The sequence below is a fragment of the Anas acuta genome, chromosome 2 (genome assembly GCF_963932015.1).
Source record: "Anas acuta chromosome 2, bAnaAcu1.1, whole genome shotgun sequence".
Classification (NCBI taxonomy): domain Eukaryota; kingdom Metazoa; phylum Chordata; class Aves; order Anseriformes; family Anatidae; genus Anas; species Anas acuta.
In genome coordinates, this window is record NC_088980.1 from 23732490 (window position 1) to 23749998 (window position 17509).

At 38.0% G+C, this 17509-nt stretch overlaps 1 protein-coding gene across 2 annotated transcripts in view; it reads left to right on the forward strand.

Annotated features, from left to right (window-relative positions):
* The window catches only part of LOC137852308 (pituitary tumor-transforming gene 1 protein-interacting protein-like), a 32479-nt gene extending 15633 nt beyond the window's left edge, over positions 1 to 16846 (forward strand). Inside the window, exons 5-7 of one of the 2 annotated variants that reach the window (XM_068673921.1) lie at positions 1965 to 2030; positions 8654 to 8700; positions 15187 to 16846. In XM_068673921.1, the coding sequence (XP_068530022.1) occupies positions 1965 to 2030; positions 8654 to 8700; positions 15187 to 15236 (163 nt within the window). In that variant the 3' untranslated portion in view covers positions 15237 to 16846. Of the gene's footprint in view, positions 1 to 1961; positions 2031 to 8653; positions 8701 to 15186 lie in introns of both variants that reach the window. The other variant, XM_068673919.1, reaches the window with a different exon arrangement.
* Positions 16847 to 17509: the final 663 nt, after the last annotated feature.

Here is a 17509-nt window from a genome sequence, read left to right on the forward strand (position 1 = left end):
AAAGGAAAATTTGTGAAAGGGTAGTACTAGATCTGCTTTATTGTTTTTGATCTATCTTCTCATCTCTCAGGTATAACCTTGTTTGGCAGAAGCATTAGTGTTCCTTCAGAGAATTTGCAAGCTGTGAGAATTTATTAGCGTTCAGATGACAAACTCGTTTTTTCTTGAACAAGGAATATTTAGAAGCATTAATGCCCACATTAACGATGTAGTTGGCTCACCTGGTTCCATCCCTACCACAGAAATCCTAGGACTATTGATGCATTGTTTCAGTTCGTTATTTTTTATCCTTCATTTGGACTTTGAGTCTGGTTCCGTGTACTTGAGATATAATTAATTGCAGAACTATAATAAACAGACTATCTCCTTGATGACTTCAGGATATTAAAAAAAAAAAGTAGTTGTTAATTCCAGACTTTCTGACTTTGAGGAAAAACTCAGTTCCATTGCAGTATCTAGAATCAGGTGTAATTTTATGTGTTTTTTTGTTATGGAAAAGAAATGCATTTTTTTTGAATCCTATACCATTGTTTCGCTGATTTGTTGGTTTTGTATTTTGCAACACTAAGATGAAGTGAGACAATTGCATAGTTAAAAGATACCAGCGTCTCCAATGAAGTAGTTTTGCAGAAGGATGCCCAAGAATGAAAGCTGCTGGTCTTCCAGGACATGTGAAAATGGGGAATTAATTAGTCAAACAAAAGGATGCCTTTCTAGTAAAGGTGCATCTGTTTCTTGCTGCTAATACCTGCTTGTCCCCCAGACTTTTTAACTCTTCAAGTGGAAACAAAAATGAAGGGACTAGAACATCTGTACATGAAACATTATGTGCGTTCTGAATTACTGGCTTGCATTTAAACAGCTAACATATTCAAATACATGATTGAGCAGATGGAAAAATTGAGTTCGGTTTACAGTTCTAATCTGTGAATTTTGTATCTGTTAAAACATTACACGTGCTGTAATTAACCACTGGATGTCACTCTTGCTTAACTTGTGTGCTGGTTGTTGCAGATGTGTGGTACTAAAGCTGTGTATTAGCAGGTGTGTTAATAGTGTAAATATTTAAATCAGACATCTTCAGAGAGTGTATTTAGTTCTGAAAAATTAACAATTTCTGGAGAATCATGGCAGGTGTCCATTCACAAATCCTGAGGAATTGACATTTAATTCTGTCAGAAACAAATAGCAGACAAGTATTGTTTGGCATGTGTTTTAGAGTTCTGCAACTCTCATGTGGCACCTCTGATGAATAAGTGAAGCTGAGCTTTCTCAAAAGCAAGTCACAAACCTTTCCTTAAGGCAGGCAAAGGCTGTATGTTGCAGCTCTTACTGTGCTATGTTGCTTAAGAGCATGCATTCAGTAGAGCATATCTGCACCTGCACAGCTCAGCTCTACCATGTAGATTCAGCATTTCCCGGAGTCATGCAGCAGTTGCGCTCAGGTAAATTCTTGCTTACTCCATAACAAGGCAGGCAGCTGCCAAGACAGTTCATGCAGACCGCTTTCCTGGGGCCAACTTGAGATTGGATAGTGATGGTTGTTGGGAAAGATAAATAGTTCTGGCACTGAAGTCTTATGAACCATCAATCTTCTTTGAAGGTGCAACAATGAACTTAACTGTGTGTGTAGTAGGCTTACTCTAAACGGGGTGTGACACGTGGGGAAAATGGCAAGCAGGAAAAGTCTGCGATGTGCCCTTCAGAGGCTTTAAATTGTCCTGTGGAGTCGGAATGGCACATTGGAAATGGTACGGTGGGTGAAATGTTTGGGTGTAATAAAATTGTGAAAGGGTAATTGTACTTTTTTTTTGCAATGATACAGCAATTAAATTATACATCGCTGTGAAGAAGTCTCAAATCAGACAATAAACACTTTTCAAAAATAAGTGTCAACACTGTCTAGCACTAAAATTGTTTTTTTCTCCTCTTACGTTTTCCTTCTCTTGTTATTCTTCTAGTAGACGAGATGACGAAGAGGAACAGTTAGCTAGAAAGAGAGAGGAGCGAAGACTACAGTCTCTTCAGAGGTAAGTTTTGGCAGCTCGATATATAGCCACTTCTTGGTAATATAGGAGTATTCTGCCCTTCTAAGGAATACACAGAACACTAAGCAAAAACTCCAATAGCTATTGTGAAGTTTGGCATGACAGTGGATTTTTACAGAACTGAGCTCAATGTGAGATTTGCAAACCTGGTTAGGAGACTGCATTTCCATGGCTTAACAGGTGGCTCTGAGTTAGATATCATGAATTTTACTCAGGAAATGGAAAGCTTTGCCTCAGGTCTCATTTTAGACTTAGTCCTATGTTGCCATTTCTGTTAAAGCTGTAGCATAGTGTAGAAATAACCACAAGACTAGTGGTACTATAGAGAGTCAGCCCTGGTACAGCGCTGCTCAGTGAGAACAGCATCTCTCCAGGTGGAGGATTTTATTACTTTAGTTCTCAAGTGACTGTTCATGGTTTTTACATTGTTTTTTAGAGAAAGTTCTTATAGGTAAGATCGTGATACATGGTACCTACCAAGCCTACATGTATGTACATTTTGAATCATAATTCCTTTTGAAGTCTTTATTTTGGAGATTGACAGTGGATTAGCTTCAGCAAGTTAAGAGGAGAGTCCTAACTGGACTAATGCTAGGCTTGGAGCTGTCAGGTGTGGGTCTAAGTCCTTACAGACTTGGAAAGGAAATTGATCCTAAGTTGCTGCTTCCTGGTTATGTTTGCTAAATACTTGGTGGCGGTATAGCAGGTGGGCTCCTTTGCTGCTGTTGCTGTTTTCTTCTGAACTCAGATTCATTTTTAATATGAGTAGGGACTGCAAGGGGCAAAGGTGTGCTTCCAGGTGACTCCACTCAGGGAATTTTTGCATGGAGGCATTAAGTTTCTCATGCAGAAATACTCCTTTCTTTGACACCTTAGTGTGGAGCATGTTGCAACGGCAGTGTGATTGCTCTAGTAAATTCTGAATTCTCGAGCTCATCTGAGACACTGCTGTAACAGGGTGTATGTCCATGGGACCAGCCCTCACAGCTGATCTAGCAGTGATGACTAGCTTAACAATTTATTGTAACATGGTACTGGCTCCCATTTGATGCTAGTCACATGCTTTTCCATAAATATATGGAAAAAGGGCTTTTTCCATATATTCATATCCTTCTTTCCTTCTGTTGTCATCTTTTGCCTCATTTTGAAACAGATGTGTCAATCTGTTGTAGTAGTTCTCCTGAAATGCTGCCACGTACAGTTCCCTTAGCACTAGTCCTTCCTATTAGTCATTGATAGTTTCCTGCCCTCAAAAAAAGGCATGCACCAAGTGAAATGTTCCAGGAAGCGTTAATTCACAGGTAGCCATCTATTCTTGTTTTCTTGTTAGCTCATATCACTCTTTATATATGTGAGACAGTGAGAGTACAGGTGTCCAGGGCCGCCTTGCTGCAAACATTTATGACAGCCTTTGTCTATTAGCAATTTGCTACATCCTGTGGTTGAGCAGCTTCCACCTGTACATCTGATAATGGTGCCGTCATACAACAAAATATAAGATGGTAGGAAAAGAAAGAGGATTTTGCTTGATTCTTGGTCTTGAATTCTATTGGTTTTGGGTAAGATGTGCACAAAGGCACCAGGAGGAAAAATATGGAATTCCCAGAGCCTAGCAGGGGTACAGAGTATCATGAAATGAATCATTCTGTGTTCTGGACAAGTCATCTGAAAAATTCAGTGTTGTGTCTTATGCAGCTAACAGCTGGGCATGATATGCTGCTGTTGCAGCACTTTTATCTAAAACCTTAAATTCTATTCAATTTTTTTAAAGAGAGAATCAAATGGGTCTCATAGGGAAGACGTAAATGGTTATAGTAAAACAGAAGCCATCCTGTAGGATTGCTTAATGCCTGCTCGCAGTTCACTAATTGATTTCAAAGATGAAGGGAGAGAAGAGAGAAAGAAGGCAAGTGATATTGTATGCTTAGAATGCAGTATCTAATGTAATTTCTCTGCAAGAATGTCCTGGCTTGATGGAACAAGTCATGATGGCAAAATGTCCTGAATACACTAACATAAAAAGGCAAGTTATGCATTTGTTTGAACAGTCAAGCAATTGATATTTTAGAATGTAGTGTGTTGTATGATTGCTCTGTCTCTCAAGCTCACTGAAAATAAAAAATTGCATTTTTTGCACTGTTTCTTTGTAGGTGTTCTTTAGATTTTTTTTCAATACAAGTCCTACGCTTTGCTTTGCACACCTGTGCTTGCATTATGATTTTGTTAGTTTTAATATCTTCAGGGATAATTTCATGTAGTTGTGTGGTGGTTATTGTGCTTTGTTAACTATTACGTGCAAGGTTTTAAAAAGTCATAGCAAAATATCCTCTAAGATAACTTTTCTGACACTATGAATACTTCCAGAGTTGGTATGAGATGTTCTTTAAACATTGTTATCCCAACACAGATTGTCAAGACTAATTGGCTACGTTTCTTCAGGTGTACCAATATGGATACTAGTTTTTCCTCAAGAACCTTGACAAGCTGGGTCCCTCGTTCAATGTTTGTCACTCTGTCTAATGTCAGGAGATGACCTTTACAAAATACCTCAAATAGGCATAATTTTCAATGTCAGCAGTATGTAGCTGATGTGTAGCTGCATTTATTTACCCTTCCTAGATAGGAGTCATTCTGTTTAGCTTAGATTTTTTGAAAACTGGATTGGTGAGGGTGAAATAAAGAACAACAAATGGAAAAAAAAAATAGCTTTAATCTAAAGAAAAGGAATTCTGTGAGCAATATCAACGTTTCATTGTATGTCAAAACCACGTGCCTTGTGCTGAAATGTCCATCCTAAATAACATGTAATGTTCAGCGAAATCAGCACTTAACCTGCATTCATTCTAAAGCAGTGGCTCATGACCAGGGGCACAGGGGATAATTGTGTACCATAACCTTTCCACTGTGATGTGTACATCAACTTCAAATTCTTAATACGGTTAATCTGTAGGAAATGCCATGCTTCTGGAGGGTAGGGTTTGCTGTGCACGTACTGGGCTATGTGCAACACAGAGCTGAGGTTGAATCCATTCTTGAATTAAGGAACAAGCATCTCTGGGAGCAAGCTGCCCTGCCAGAGCGACTGCCGCAGCTTTGCAGCAGTAGCTGTCTTCCCTAGCTTGCGTCAGGACTGTCTGAAGCAGACAAACTGCTCCAATTGCAGGAGGAAACATAACTGCAGCCCTGGGTATTTCCCATGGTCTGAACTTATGCTTACGATGTGCCCAGGGATGGATTAGGAGGGTCATGCGGAAACATCAGGCGCAGGCTCAAACACCTCAGCCTACCCACTGCTTTCTTCCTGTGTGTCCTTCTGAGAGGAATTGCTCGTAGCAGGTTGCAGGACATAGTTTAATGGCCAAAAAAAAAAAAGGCTTGTGAGACTACAGAGGAAATGCTGTATTGTGTTATGTGGTCTGTCCTCTCTGGCTGCTAAGGACCTGCTCTTTGCCAGCAGTTTGCCCACTGGAACTCCTCTTTCTCTCCATGTATTTCTGATGTCTGGTGTTGTTGGAAGACTTGACGGAGCACTGGCACAGGTTGCACAGAGAGGCTGTGGCAGTCTTCATCCTTAGAGGTTTCAGAAGCTGTCTGAAGACAGTCCTGGGTGGCCTGCTCTAGGTGGCCGTGCTTGAGCAGCGGGATGGAACAGATGACCTCCAGAGGTCCCTTTGAAACTTAACCAAAGTGATTCTGTGAACTTAAAACTTGAAGGAATGTGGTCATGTACTGTCCAGGAATGTGTTAGTCTGTAGAATCTGTAAATATATTATTACATTGTTGAAGAGAAACACAAGCAAATATCTTAAAATAGCTGCTACTACACATTGGTGGTCAGTAAGGACGCTTGACAACCAGTGTCTAATAGTCTGTTTTCTGCCACTTTATCCTTCATCTTTGTGGCTCTTGGCCAACCTACCTCCTGCCAGCTGCGTAGACATCTAGATAATTTTCTAAGAGGCTATTTGAAATAATTAAAAATGTAGTTGTTCTGATAATCTTTAAAACCCACTTGATGTTCTCAGCCCCTTGACATTGTTTATGGGAATTCTACAAAAATACTTTAAGAAGATTGAAAATCACTGCTGTAATGTAGAATTTGTACTTAATGAGGAGCAAGAGGCAAAGGAAATCTGGATTCAGTTTTTAGCTATGAGTATAGAAGAGAAATTGCTATCTTATTGCATAACTTTAATCTTTTATTTGACTTTTTATCTACAAGAAAAATCATTTAAAATGGCATCAAGTAGTATATCTTTTTCTTGTTTTACAGCTGCAAATATGTGGTATGCTTGTTAGATTTGTATAACTTGTAAATCATGATTTGCTAGCTGATAACCAAAGAACAGCAGCGATATCTTGAATGAGAAACTGCTGAGTATTATTTGGTAGGGTTGTGGTAAGGGAGAACAGTGTTTGGGGGGAAATAAAGGATTGCAATTAATTTACAAATAACCAGTTATGGAAAACTATGAATTGTTATTATCAGGAAAAATACATTCTTTGCTTATGACACTGAGAGCAAATTGTAAAAGCCAAGAATTTTGCATGCCGAAGAAGGAATAATAGCAGTAGTATTAAGAAACAGAACCAAGTTGGGGACGCTGTATGATGACACTGGTTGATCGCAGTGTAAGATGTTAACAGTAAGGCTTCTTCGGGTGACTCATTCAGTCACTCTTCAGAATTGTCTGGCTCTGCTCAGTTGATGTGTACCTAAGGCTTAGTGTGCGTGGATTTAGTCATGGATCCTATTACACGGTAGTGGCTGCCTGGCAATGTTTGAATGTTCCCCAAATATTAATGGTTTTACCCTTCAGACTTAAACAATGTAATAATTTAAGATCTTTTTTTATTTTTTTAATAGTCTTGGGGTGGTATCCTAAAGTATTTTGAGATTTAAGGCTTACACAGACTGATTTCAACCCCCCTTCTTCTGCTTTCTTACTTACTGCTTTCTGTGTTTGGGGGGTTCAGGTGGATTGCTGAAGCACTGAGATTTGAATTGAAACTGCACCAGTGAGTCTCCATTATTGGAGTTAAAGCATGCAAAAAGGTCAAATACATTAGTAATAGAAAAAAAACTTGGTTTGAGGTCACATAATGTCACATGAAAACCATACAGAAATAAAGATCAGCTTTACGTAAGAGAAGGCTGCTTTATGCAGATTTCTTCTGTTCTCTTCCTGAGATCCTGTGCCTCATGGTTGTGTCTTAATGCAGCACAGAAAGTAGGAATCCTACCTAAGTAGGAAGCTTACCATCAGCAGGTAAACCCAACTTCTCTTCTTCCCGTTCTCTTCAAACTCTGTCCTCTCAGCACCCTTGCTTTTCTTCCTCATTCAGTTTGGCCAGGTTGTTCTGTGCCCCATGGTGCCTGAGCCCAAACAGCAGAGTGGGATAGAAGGGAGTAGGATAGGTATCTCAGGGAAACAGCAGCAGAAGGTTTTGGGTCAATCTCCTCTGTTTGGTTTTCTCATCGCGCTTTATCTGCAAGCCTTCCAGAAGTGCAGTTGCAGGGAAAGGCCAGTTCAACCCTTCAGATCCACAGGAAACAGGATAATTGCTTCTGAGGACGCACAGAATCTGATTAGCAGTAGGAATTGTTTGAAGGTGGAATATGCATAGGGCAGATGGGATCTTTGGTGAATTAAGCTGTCAGTGCCTAACAGCTTTTTGCTGAATATGTGTAAATTAGAATCGGGGAAAGTCGCAACTTGTCTAATTGGGATTTTTTTTATAGGGACAACAAACAGCTGATTTTTTTTTATGTTAGAGCAACATTCTTTTGTCAAATCTTGTCCTTTCTGCAAAATAAAAAGAACCTGGATCATCCTAGTGAAACAGTTATGTAGGAGCTTGTTTTTTTTTTTTTTAAATAAAATATATGATCCCTTAAAATGAAGATAATTTATCCAAGAAATGAATCTTTCCCATTTAAAATTCCTTCATTCCTTTGCCTTTTCAAAAGAGAGGGGAAGAAGAAATCAACTTCTCAGACACTTAACTTATGAGAATGGTCGAAATTTGGCAACGCAGTATTGAAAACTTATAATTAGAAGAAATAACTGGAGGCATCCTTTTTTAAATAGCACTATATTTTAATTCATTCCCTATGTGGTTACCATTCTGGATTTTAGAAACTAATAGTTTTCACTTATACTTGCTGTACTACTTAAACAAAGCAGTTAATACAGTAGCTTTTATCTTCATAAAACTATTATATTGAATAGTGATTCTGAAGCACACTGTTTTCACAGCTATATTAACAATTATACTCCCAGCTGGAAAGCATCAGAGAATTCTCCAGTATTGCTACTTGCCTTTAATGTATGTGTGTTTTTAATGTGCATACATATGGGCACATTGCTTCTATATAGGAAAAATGATGCATTTCATTATGCTTGGAAATATATTTTATTTAGTGATACTATTGATTAGTAAGAAGTTACAGAGAATATTAAAGACAAAATACGTAACAGATAAATGTGATTTTTTTTGAAGTTTGTAATTGTATACTAAAAATGTTATGTCTTTCAGCTATAATTATATTTTACTCACAGCTTAAAACAGTCTGAATGTTCTGATGCTTTTATTTGTTGCAGGAAACATGAAAGAAAACAGAAGCATGATGAAATACGTAAGAAGTATGGTATGTGGTAATCTTGTTTCGATATTCAGTATCTAAATCTATTCCTTTTTCCCCTTTTCCTAATTATTTTTAAAATTCATCGAAGAATCAAGCTGCTTTATGAGCAGCAGAACTAATCAAACCCAGTTTCCTACTGATGTGTCTTCTGTCACCTGAACACCTGACCTTGTTGCTGTTATGCTCTGTTTCTTCCTCTGCTGCCTCTCCTGCTTGGCAATAGACTGTGCTGGATGAGTTGTTTGCTTGGGGTGGGCATTTAAATGTATGAATTATAATAAATTGTTCTTTCTGTCTCTTCCTAAGTAAGAGCACTGATTTTTATTCTTGAACTCGACAAAACAATCTGGTTGAAATTGGCTAGCAGACCCATGGTTATTGAAGAAGGACAGACTGACTAGCAGATAAACTTTTAAAATCAGTTTTATTTAAAAAAAAAAAAAAAAGATGGAGGATTCAGCCTGATTTTTGGGTTTTGTTTGTTTTTAAGTGAAGCTGTAGTCCAGTAGGAGGCTCCTATCATGAGACTGTCAGACCAGACGTGTTGTATAGGAGGCTTTTATTATCTAGGCTTGTCAGTCACTTCGGTTTTCAATTTGACTTGTTCATAGGGTTAATAGCACTGTGTATTCAGAGACAGATATGCTAAAACTATGCTGCACTTATTATGCAAATTACAATAATGTCAGAGAAGGTGATTCGAGGGGTCTGAAGAGTCGCTCAAAACTGATAATTTTCATCCTCCTCTTAAACTGATTGGCAGTGTCTGGCAGTGCCTTCATGAATCTGCAGTGTATCCTTTGGCTGATGCAGAAGTAACACAGACAGTCTCTGCAGGGAAGTCTCTGCCTGGGGAGTATTTGCAGAAAAATACACTTCTTCTGGAATGGAGGAAAAACGTAGTGTTAAGCTTGAGCTGCAAGAGGAGGAGTGTTGTAGAAAGAAGAGTTTTTGTTAAAGTCCTGTGGTATTTTATAGGATAGTTGACCCTTTTCCCTCGCCACAATTCAGTTTCAATAAGTTTCTTTGAATTAAGCAGTTGACAAGAGTAGTCCAGATTAAATAAAGTGACAAAATAACACACTTCTTGTGCTTGTTTCTTCTTAGAAGAGACCATAGAGTCAATCTTGACAAATTTGAAGCATTGGGATAGATCTGGTGAAGAACCTGCATGTTCAAGATAGTGGCTATGTCTCCAAAATAACCATGTGTTGCTGTATAGATAAGTAACTTTGTGTATCTTTAATGCAGTGCAGCTAAGAGGAGCAAGCTCACTAGGTTCTGACTTTGCTATTACAGTATATCAAAGCACTGCGCAAGGGTTAAGTGACATTTCAGAAGGCTGCATTCTGCTCATGAAACTCATTCACTTGTCTCTGGATGGCCCTACATCTTCATGAAGGCACGCTTCTCTTCAGTGCTTAAGACCAGGACTGCTTGGTTGGATCTTGTTGGAGCACTTGAGTTTTCTGACAACTGTTAAGTGTGATTCTGTGCCTCTGGAATAGATGCAGCAAATTCAGAATCTAGCTATACTGTACACAGCTGAACGAGTGTGTTATTTTGCCCCCACTTGAAGCATGTTAGTCCATCAGTGACTTAATTATGAACAAGTTCCTGCATTCATTGTGTTGGTGGGAGGAGCAGCACCTTCTCATAAGGAGTCAGGCATATTCTTCCCTTTGAGTAGTTATACTTTGCAATGCAGTTTACCCACGAAGATCATAATTTAACTATCAGACATAAATTTCAATAGCAAATCTCAGAGGTTTATTTGTTGCCTTGTTTGCTAGTTATAGACACTGCATAGTCAGAGATCAATTTATACTGTCAAATAGGTTTGAGGCCTGAATTCCCATAATTCATTGTTTGCCCTATAGGAAAAAAACCTCTTACAGAAATATTTGGCATGTACTGAAAGGATCTATATAGCTGAGGAAAAATGAGGCAAAATGTAAATCATGGAATTCCTAAATATTGCTAATCCGTACAGTTTATATTCTGATAGCATGCAGTCAAATGGCTCTCAAAATAAATCAGTGGGACAATGCGGTAAGTCCTGCTATAACCTTTAATTTTGTCGTAATTTTTTGCTGCCTAGTAAATGTGAATGTTAGCATATTAAACATAATCTAATAAAAATTGCTGCAAATAATTATGGAGACCCTAGATTATTTTGCACTCTTAGGCAGGGTAGAGAGGATCCTCAGTTAAGCAGGCATGGATGAGTGGCAGAATGACAATGACTTTGTTAACCTGACTCTGTAGATTAAGATGATCATGCCTGAAATTTCAGTATTTGGTTGGCTTTAAGGGAATGCCTTTTCCCATTTCATCCACCAGCTTTCCTTACCCCATTTAAATGGTAATTACACATTTATAATGCATTGCAGGTGTCACTCTAGCCACAGTCCTTTGGGAGCACTGGAAGCCATAGAGAGCTTTAGCAACCAGGAATACACACTTTGAATTGTTTCTTTGTTGCAAAATTTGATAGTATTTTTCATTTGCTCACATATATGAATGCAATATGATTACACAAATTATATGTTGACTGTTAGAAAATTTTAAAGGAGAATTCAGAGTACTTTGCAGCTTGTATAGCATACAAAGGAACTACAATTTAATTGCTGCTGCATTTGCTGCTATTGTATGTTCAGTATAGCATTAGTAAGAAGCTGCTTTATTCTTTATTTCAGGATTTTGCCTGGTATTAGTGGAAGGCTTCTGTATCTCCATTTTTACAAAATGATTGCCTCTCATGGTTTTGGGGCTTCCAAACCACTTGCTTCAATTCTGCAAAGGTTTTAATAGCTACTTTAGTGATACATAATCCTACCTCCTTTATTTTATGCATGATGCTGATTTTTATATTCAGGAGTTTCAGTAGATGTTCCTTCTGGTCAGGATGCATACTTATTCATGTTGACCTTCTTTAGGTCCCCTAAGCAGGGAGATCATGTATTGCTGCACTTAATGATGTTTAGTTTGTATGTTAAGAATAAACCTGTTAATTGGGGGGTTAAAAATAAAGAGGAGAAATGTAATAAGGGATGAAGATCCGCAGCATATCACAAACTAGTTCAATTTTTGCAGTATATACAGTCTCTTGTAAAAATTTCGTTAACTCTATTTTTAGGCAGTACTGATATGTGATGAGGGTCACTCAGGTCTTGATGACTGAGAAGCTGCATAGCTGGCATGGTACATAAATGAATACGCTAGAAAGAGGCATTAGATTCCTACAATTGCCTTGTCATTTCATATATATTAGAAAGCCTCATTATTTCATAGAAGCTAAGGAATGGTACTTTACTATCATGCCTTTCAAAATTTCCAGTGCTGTTTAATACCGGTAAGTAGGTCAAATAGTAATCTTGTAATGAAGTTAAAAAGAAGATGCTCTTAAGCTCTTGTAATTGTCCTGCATATTGATCTTTAAGTTTACAGTAACCTAAAATGGACTTTATTGCAAACAGGACGCTTCAACCTACAAACGGCTAACGTCTTTGAACCTGTACATGTAAATTACAAGTTGGGTAGTTGCTCCCATGTCAAATGGGAAACAGTTAGGAGAGACAGCCTTCGTGTCTGGTTCAAGGCAGTCTGCGAGCTTTAGTTGCACCAGACATGCAATCCAATTAGCATAGGCTTGCAGCCCCTCTTTAAGTGTCATGGCTAAGAGCAGCTGTGGCAGCTGACAGTAGCTTTTTGTCATGCTGCTTTTTTCATCTGTCTCTCTAGATTGCTTTTGTCCACTTACTAGAGCCTGAGACAACTTCTTCAGTAAGAATATTGGTGCAAGTGATGAGCTGCTGTCTCCTTCTCGTTTAATATAATATAATGATCTATTTAAAATGCTGAAGATAAAAGAAATTTAAACCTTGGATGCAGATTTGAGAGCAAGACTGAGTGCAAAGGTTATCTGATGTAACCTCTGTGGCTATCTTCATTCAGGAGGAGGGCTTGTCATTTTTCGTGGAGTACCTTCTTTCCTGGGAAAAGAATGTGTGAAGTCACGACCAATGATGCTCACACAGAATTTACCCACAATTCTTAATGCCTGAGCAGTTTGGTTCCAGTATCGTGCAGTAAAACAGATCAGAGAACTTCAAGTTAACCTAAAGCATGTTAATGCCTTATTGGTGGAAAATATCTGCTCACTATCAAACCTGTTAGTTCATTAAAATTAAAGCAAATATTGTTGAGAATAGTGTGTAAAAATGGCACATTCACTTGAACTACTGTGTCTAGCTGTCTGAAATGTTTTTTGGTTATGTGTTAGATGCAGGGCAATTAAGACTACTTGCCCTCTTCAGAATGATATATGAAGATTTCACCATAGAAGTTTCATACCTTCCTCTGAATAATTTGAAATTGGCACCAATTCCATTGAATCTCAGCAGTTTAAGTTGTGAGAGAGCAATGCTGAGGGTTTTACTGCATTACCTTCAGATGTATGAAGTGTCAAGTACATATTTTGAATGAATTATAAGAGAGACATAGTAAACACTTGCCAGGGTATATAGAGACGTATGCAATCTAAAATCAGGAGAGTTACAGGTGTGTGTGTTCTTTTCAGGTAGAAGGTGACTTTTTTAGTGTACATTTTGTAGCTTTAACAGGTCACAGACATTTACTGGTTGAGGCAACTCAACCAATGGGGGCACCTTATTGATTATCTTAGTGATTATTATTATTTATTTTTTTTACCAAGACTTAATTTTGATTTAGAGTTAACCCCCTTTATCCTTTTATTCCAAAGTTAATTTTGTCAGGAAATCTGGCACCCCCTCTTACAGCTTTGTGGAAGATGGTTTTGAGATTTGGTGCCTGGAGTTCTGAGTGGAACTGCTTCCTACAGCTTTAAAGATACAAAAATCTTCATCTCAGTAGTGTAGAGAGTTCCCATAAATGCTGTCATCTAGCCATATTCTTATTGCACAAATACTTAAAAGATGACTTCTCTTTAAACAATTAAAAAAAAAGGCTAGTACTTCTGATGCAAAGTACTCTATCAGGTAAATAGATTGTATTTCTTTTAATGTGGGTGAAGCTTTATAAATGTGACTGACTTATTCTTTGGCAAGTAACAGCCATTAGGCATGAGGACTGGTTTTGATTTTAACTTCTTACAAATCGTCTGCTTGAAATCTTTACAACTTGAATAATTATAGGAATTTTTGTGTGTATTCCTGAATATTTGCTGTTCCCTATCAGGTAGTCTGCAGTTGCTGATACAATAATCAGCCATGCTTCTTCCTTGGTATCTTAAAACTTGCTGGTAGTTTGAAAGAAATACCATAGCTGCAACAAGGTAGACAAGACTACAGTCTGCATTTGGTGTTTCTGAATTTCAGATAGAGCAGTGAATTTTGAACACCTGTATGCAGGTGCCTGTGGAAAAAGAAGTGTGCTGTGTGAAGATCTGAGGGGAGTTTCTAAAAGATTTGGTAGAGACAAATGTAGTCTTTTCTGCTATTGTGAAACTGAATGCTTAAGAGTTGGGGCTGTTTGGCTTTGCTGTATTCTTTCTCTGTCCTAAATCAGTGAGCTAGAGAAGAGTCCAGGCTTGCCAGTCATCAGTATAAAAAGGCTGGCAAAAAGGTACTGGCAGTTGTGCTGTTCTTTCACAACAAAAGGTCAGCTTCTGGATTCTTATGGGGCTCCTTTATTTTCAGTACACGCTTCTGCCTAGCCTAAATCTGGTGTGTGGTTTTAAAGTTTCTTTGAAATAGTTGCTGTATGGAACAGTGATTGCTCAACTAATGCTTAAAGAAGATGGTGTGCGTATCTGGTCACTCAGTAGAATTGGATGCCTTTGCAATGCTTTCTGCGATGATATTCTGGTTAAAACATCAAGAATCTTTGTGATGGAAATACACTGCAATCTGCTTGAAGTGATGCACTTGTTCTATCCCTGGAGCTTTTGGTGAATGCAGAGGTCATCTTCATTTGTTCTTAGAGATTGTTGTCCTGTCCTGGAAATGCAGCAAATGGCTGAAAGTGACAAATGGTTGTGCGTATTCAAAGCAGTACTAAGTCAAAATAGCAGTGCCTTACATTTAAAAGGATGGTGATCTTAAAATAGCTTTAATTTATAAACTGGCCAGTCTGAATCTGCTCTTCCTGAGCCATCCCTGCTTATATTTTGTAAACTTGTCTTTCACAAACTTGTTCTGTGGAGTATACCTCACAAATGAGAAATGTTTTCTCCTTAAGAACTTATCATAGAAATGATTTTGGAGGGAGAAACCATGAAATACCTATTCATGATAATAGACTGAGAAATAAGAGTGTTTAAGAACAGTTTCAATTTATTATTTCATTTGAGTGTCTGGGTGATGATAGATCATCTATTGCAAGACAAGAATTGTCTTCTAGTTTTGTTATATAGAGTACCTATTTCAGTGGGCTCAGTAACTCGAGTCTTATAAGCAGTACTGGTAAGAAAATGATAAATGCATTAATCTTATTCTTGTTTTGCAGGTCTTCTTCAGGACTCTGATAATCCATACAGCAGATTTGAGAACGAATAAAGCTGAGCACATTCCATTAAGTGTATAGCTCCAGAATACAGGAAGATTTTTTTGTTTGTTATCATTTGCCCTGTGAGATCTATTTTTCCAAAGATTGTTCTCCTTTTACCTCCCCCACTCCCAGTTTTAAAACTAGGCGTGGATGAGGACTGCATGAAATACTTATTTCTTTTACCCATATAGGATGATTTTTTATAAATGCTTTTGTTTGTTGAAATGTTTGCTGCCTATATTGACATTTGTGTGAAATGTTACCTTTCTTCCTCTGTCTTTTGTTACCTTATTTAGATGGTTTACAGTCATGATCATGTATTTGAATTCAGTCTTAACTGCCACTTAAACAGTTGTTCCTGTGTTCCTAAATAAAGATTTTTTTTCCTTACTGTATGTTTTATAAAAATAAAAGGCAACAAGGAAGCATAGCTTCACACAGCAGAAATAGCTCATGTTTGTACTGAGGAGGAATTACAACGGGCACATTCTTAAGTGTTGTTATAGAATGAGAAGTGTTCTATTTTTCCCCCCCCTGGAAAAAGAGGAAAGACTAATGTGTAAGGGTTGAGTGAGGGGAGCTTATATGTGTTTGAGTAATTAAATGCAGTAACAGAAGTGCTAATGTATACTTTGGCTATATAATTTTGAAAAAGAAATTACACAGTAAAATGGGCAAGATTTACATTCGGTAAAATGTACCGAAACTGATGACTGACTAGATGAATATACATCTAACTTGAACCCTGTGAACATGTTCTTTTATAACTTTAGTGTTTAAAAAAATAAAAAACAAATGTTGCCAGGATTCTGCAGTTTGTAATAGAGTAAGCATGGTGGGTTGACCCCAGCCAGCAGCTAACACCACCCAGCCACTTGCTTGTTTAAAGTGAATGAGGGAGAGAATGTAACAGCAAAGGTGAGAAAAATGGTATGTCAAGACTAAGATGGTTTAGTAAGTGAAGGAAAGGGGAGAAGGAAGGGAAAGGAGAAGGAAAAAAAAAAGCCAAAACCAAATGATGTGATCACTACCTCCCTGAAGCAAACCTCTGCCCAGCTGGTTTCTGTGCACTGACTAGCTCCCACCAAAACACCCTCTTCCCTTTTTATTGCTGAGTATAGTGTTGTGTGGCATGGCAAATCCCTTTGGTCAGGTTGGGTCAGCTGTCCCAGCTGTGTCTTCTCCCAGCTTCTTGCACAGCCCCAGCCTATTTGCTGATGGGGACAGGGGAGGGAGAACCTCAATGTTATACAAGCATGGCTCAGCAAAGGCCAAAGAAGTGGTGTGTTAGCAACTCATGTTCGCCACAACTACAAAGCATGGCACCATGCAGGCCATACTGTGAAGAGTGCTAAATGCATCCCAGCCAGTCCTGTATAGTAAGAAAGTATTTGTTTTTTTAACCTTTTAATCTTTTCCATAATATGATTTATTTCCTTTCTCTCTTCCTAGAGGTGTTTCATTGGGTGTTTTTACTAGCTTACCAATGTAATACAAGAAGCAAGGATCTTGTATGGTTTAGATAACCTGTCTGTGTATTATCCAGTATTGTACAGTATATAATATATTCATGTTATTTTTATCAATGTTCTTAAAATAAATCCTTTAATATCCTTAATTTGGTTCTGTTTAATTTTGTCTTTACAATGTTAACTTGGTTTAAAAGAAGCGATCAAGTATGAATTAGAGAAGGGAAAGAATGTGGTTTTGCTTTCGCTGTTTTCTGACAAAAGAATGACAATGTGATGGCATGTAGGTGTGGTGGGAATTAAATCTTGTTTGTGGGTACAGAGGTGAATTACCATTTCTTCCAGTGCCAGAGAACCTGCCTGTACTTCAGCTTTGGTAACTATCTTCTATTGCTGATTTCGGTACAGTGTTTACTTTTTTTTCACTGTATTTTTCTCTCGGAATATACAGTTCCTCAGGAATTTATGTAAAAATATGGCTCTCAGTTCCTGGATCTGTAGTAGAATTAACATTGATGAAACAATGGTGCAGTTTTCTTTTTTTTTCTTAACTCATATTTAGCACTTTTTAATTTCATGTTTTCTCAACTCAGCTGTTCTCGAGTCTGAGGTATTACTCAAAGGGCTGTCTTGGGAGAATGATGGTCTGTGATAAGAGTGAGTTGATAGTGTGGAAATAAAACGTGCTGATGGTATTCCCTGGAGAGAACTTCTGCAAAAATGATGAAGGTCTGCCTGCTGTCTCCTGATCCAAGTAGTGACATTCCTGACTTAATAGAAACACATTTTTCTTCAGCACCTGCTACAGTATA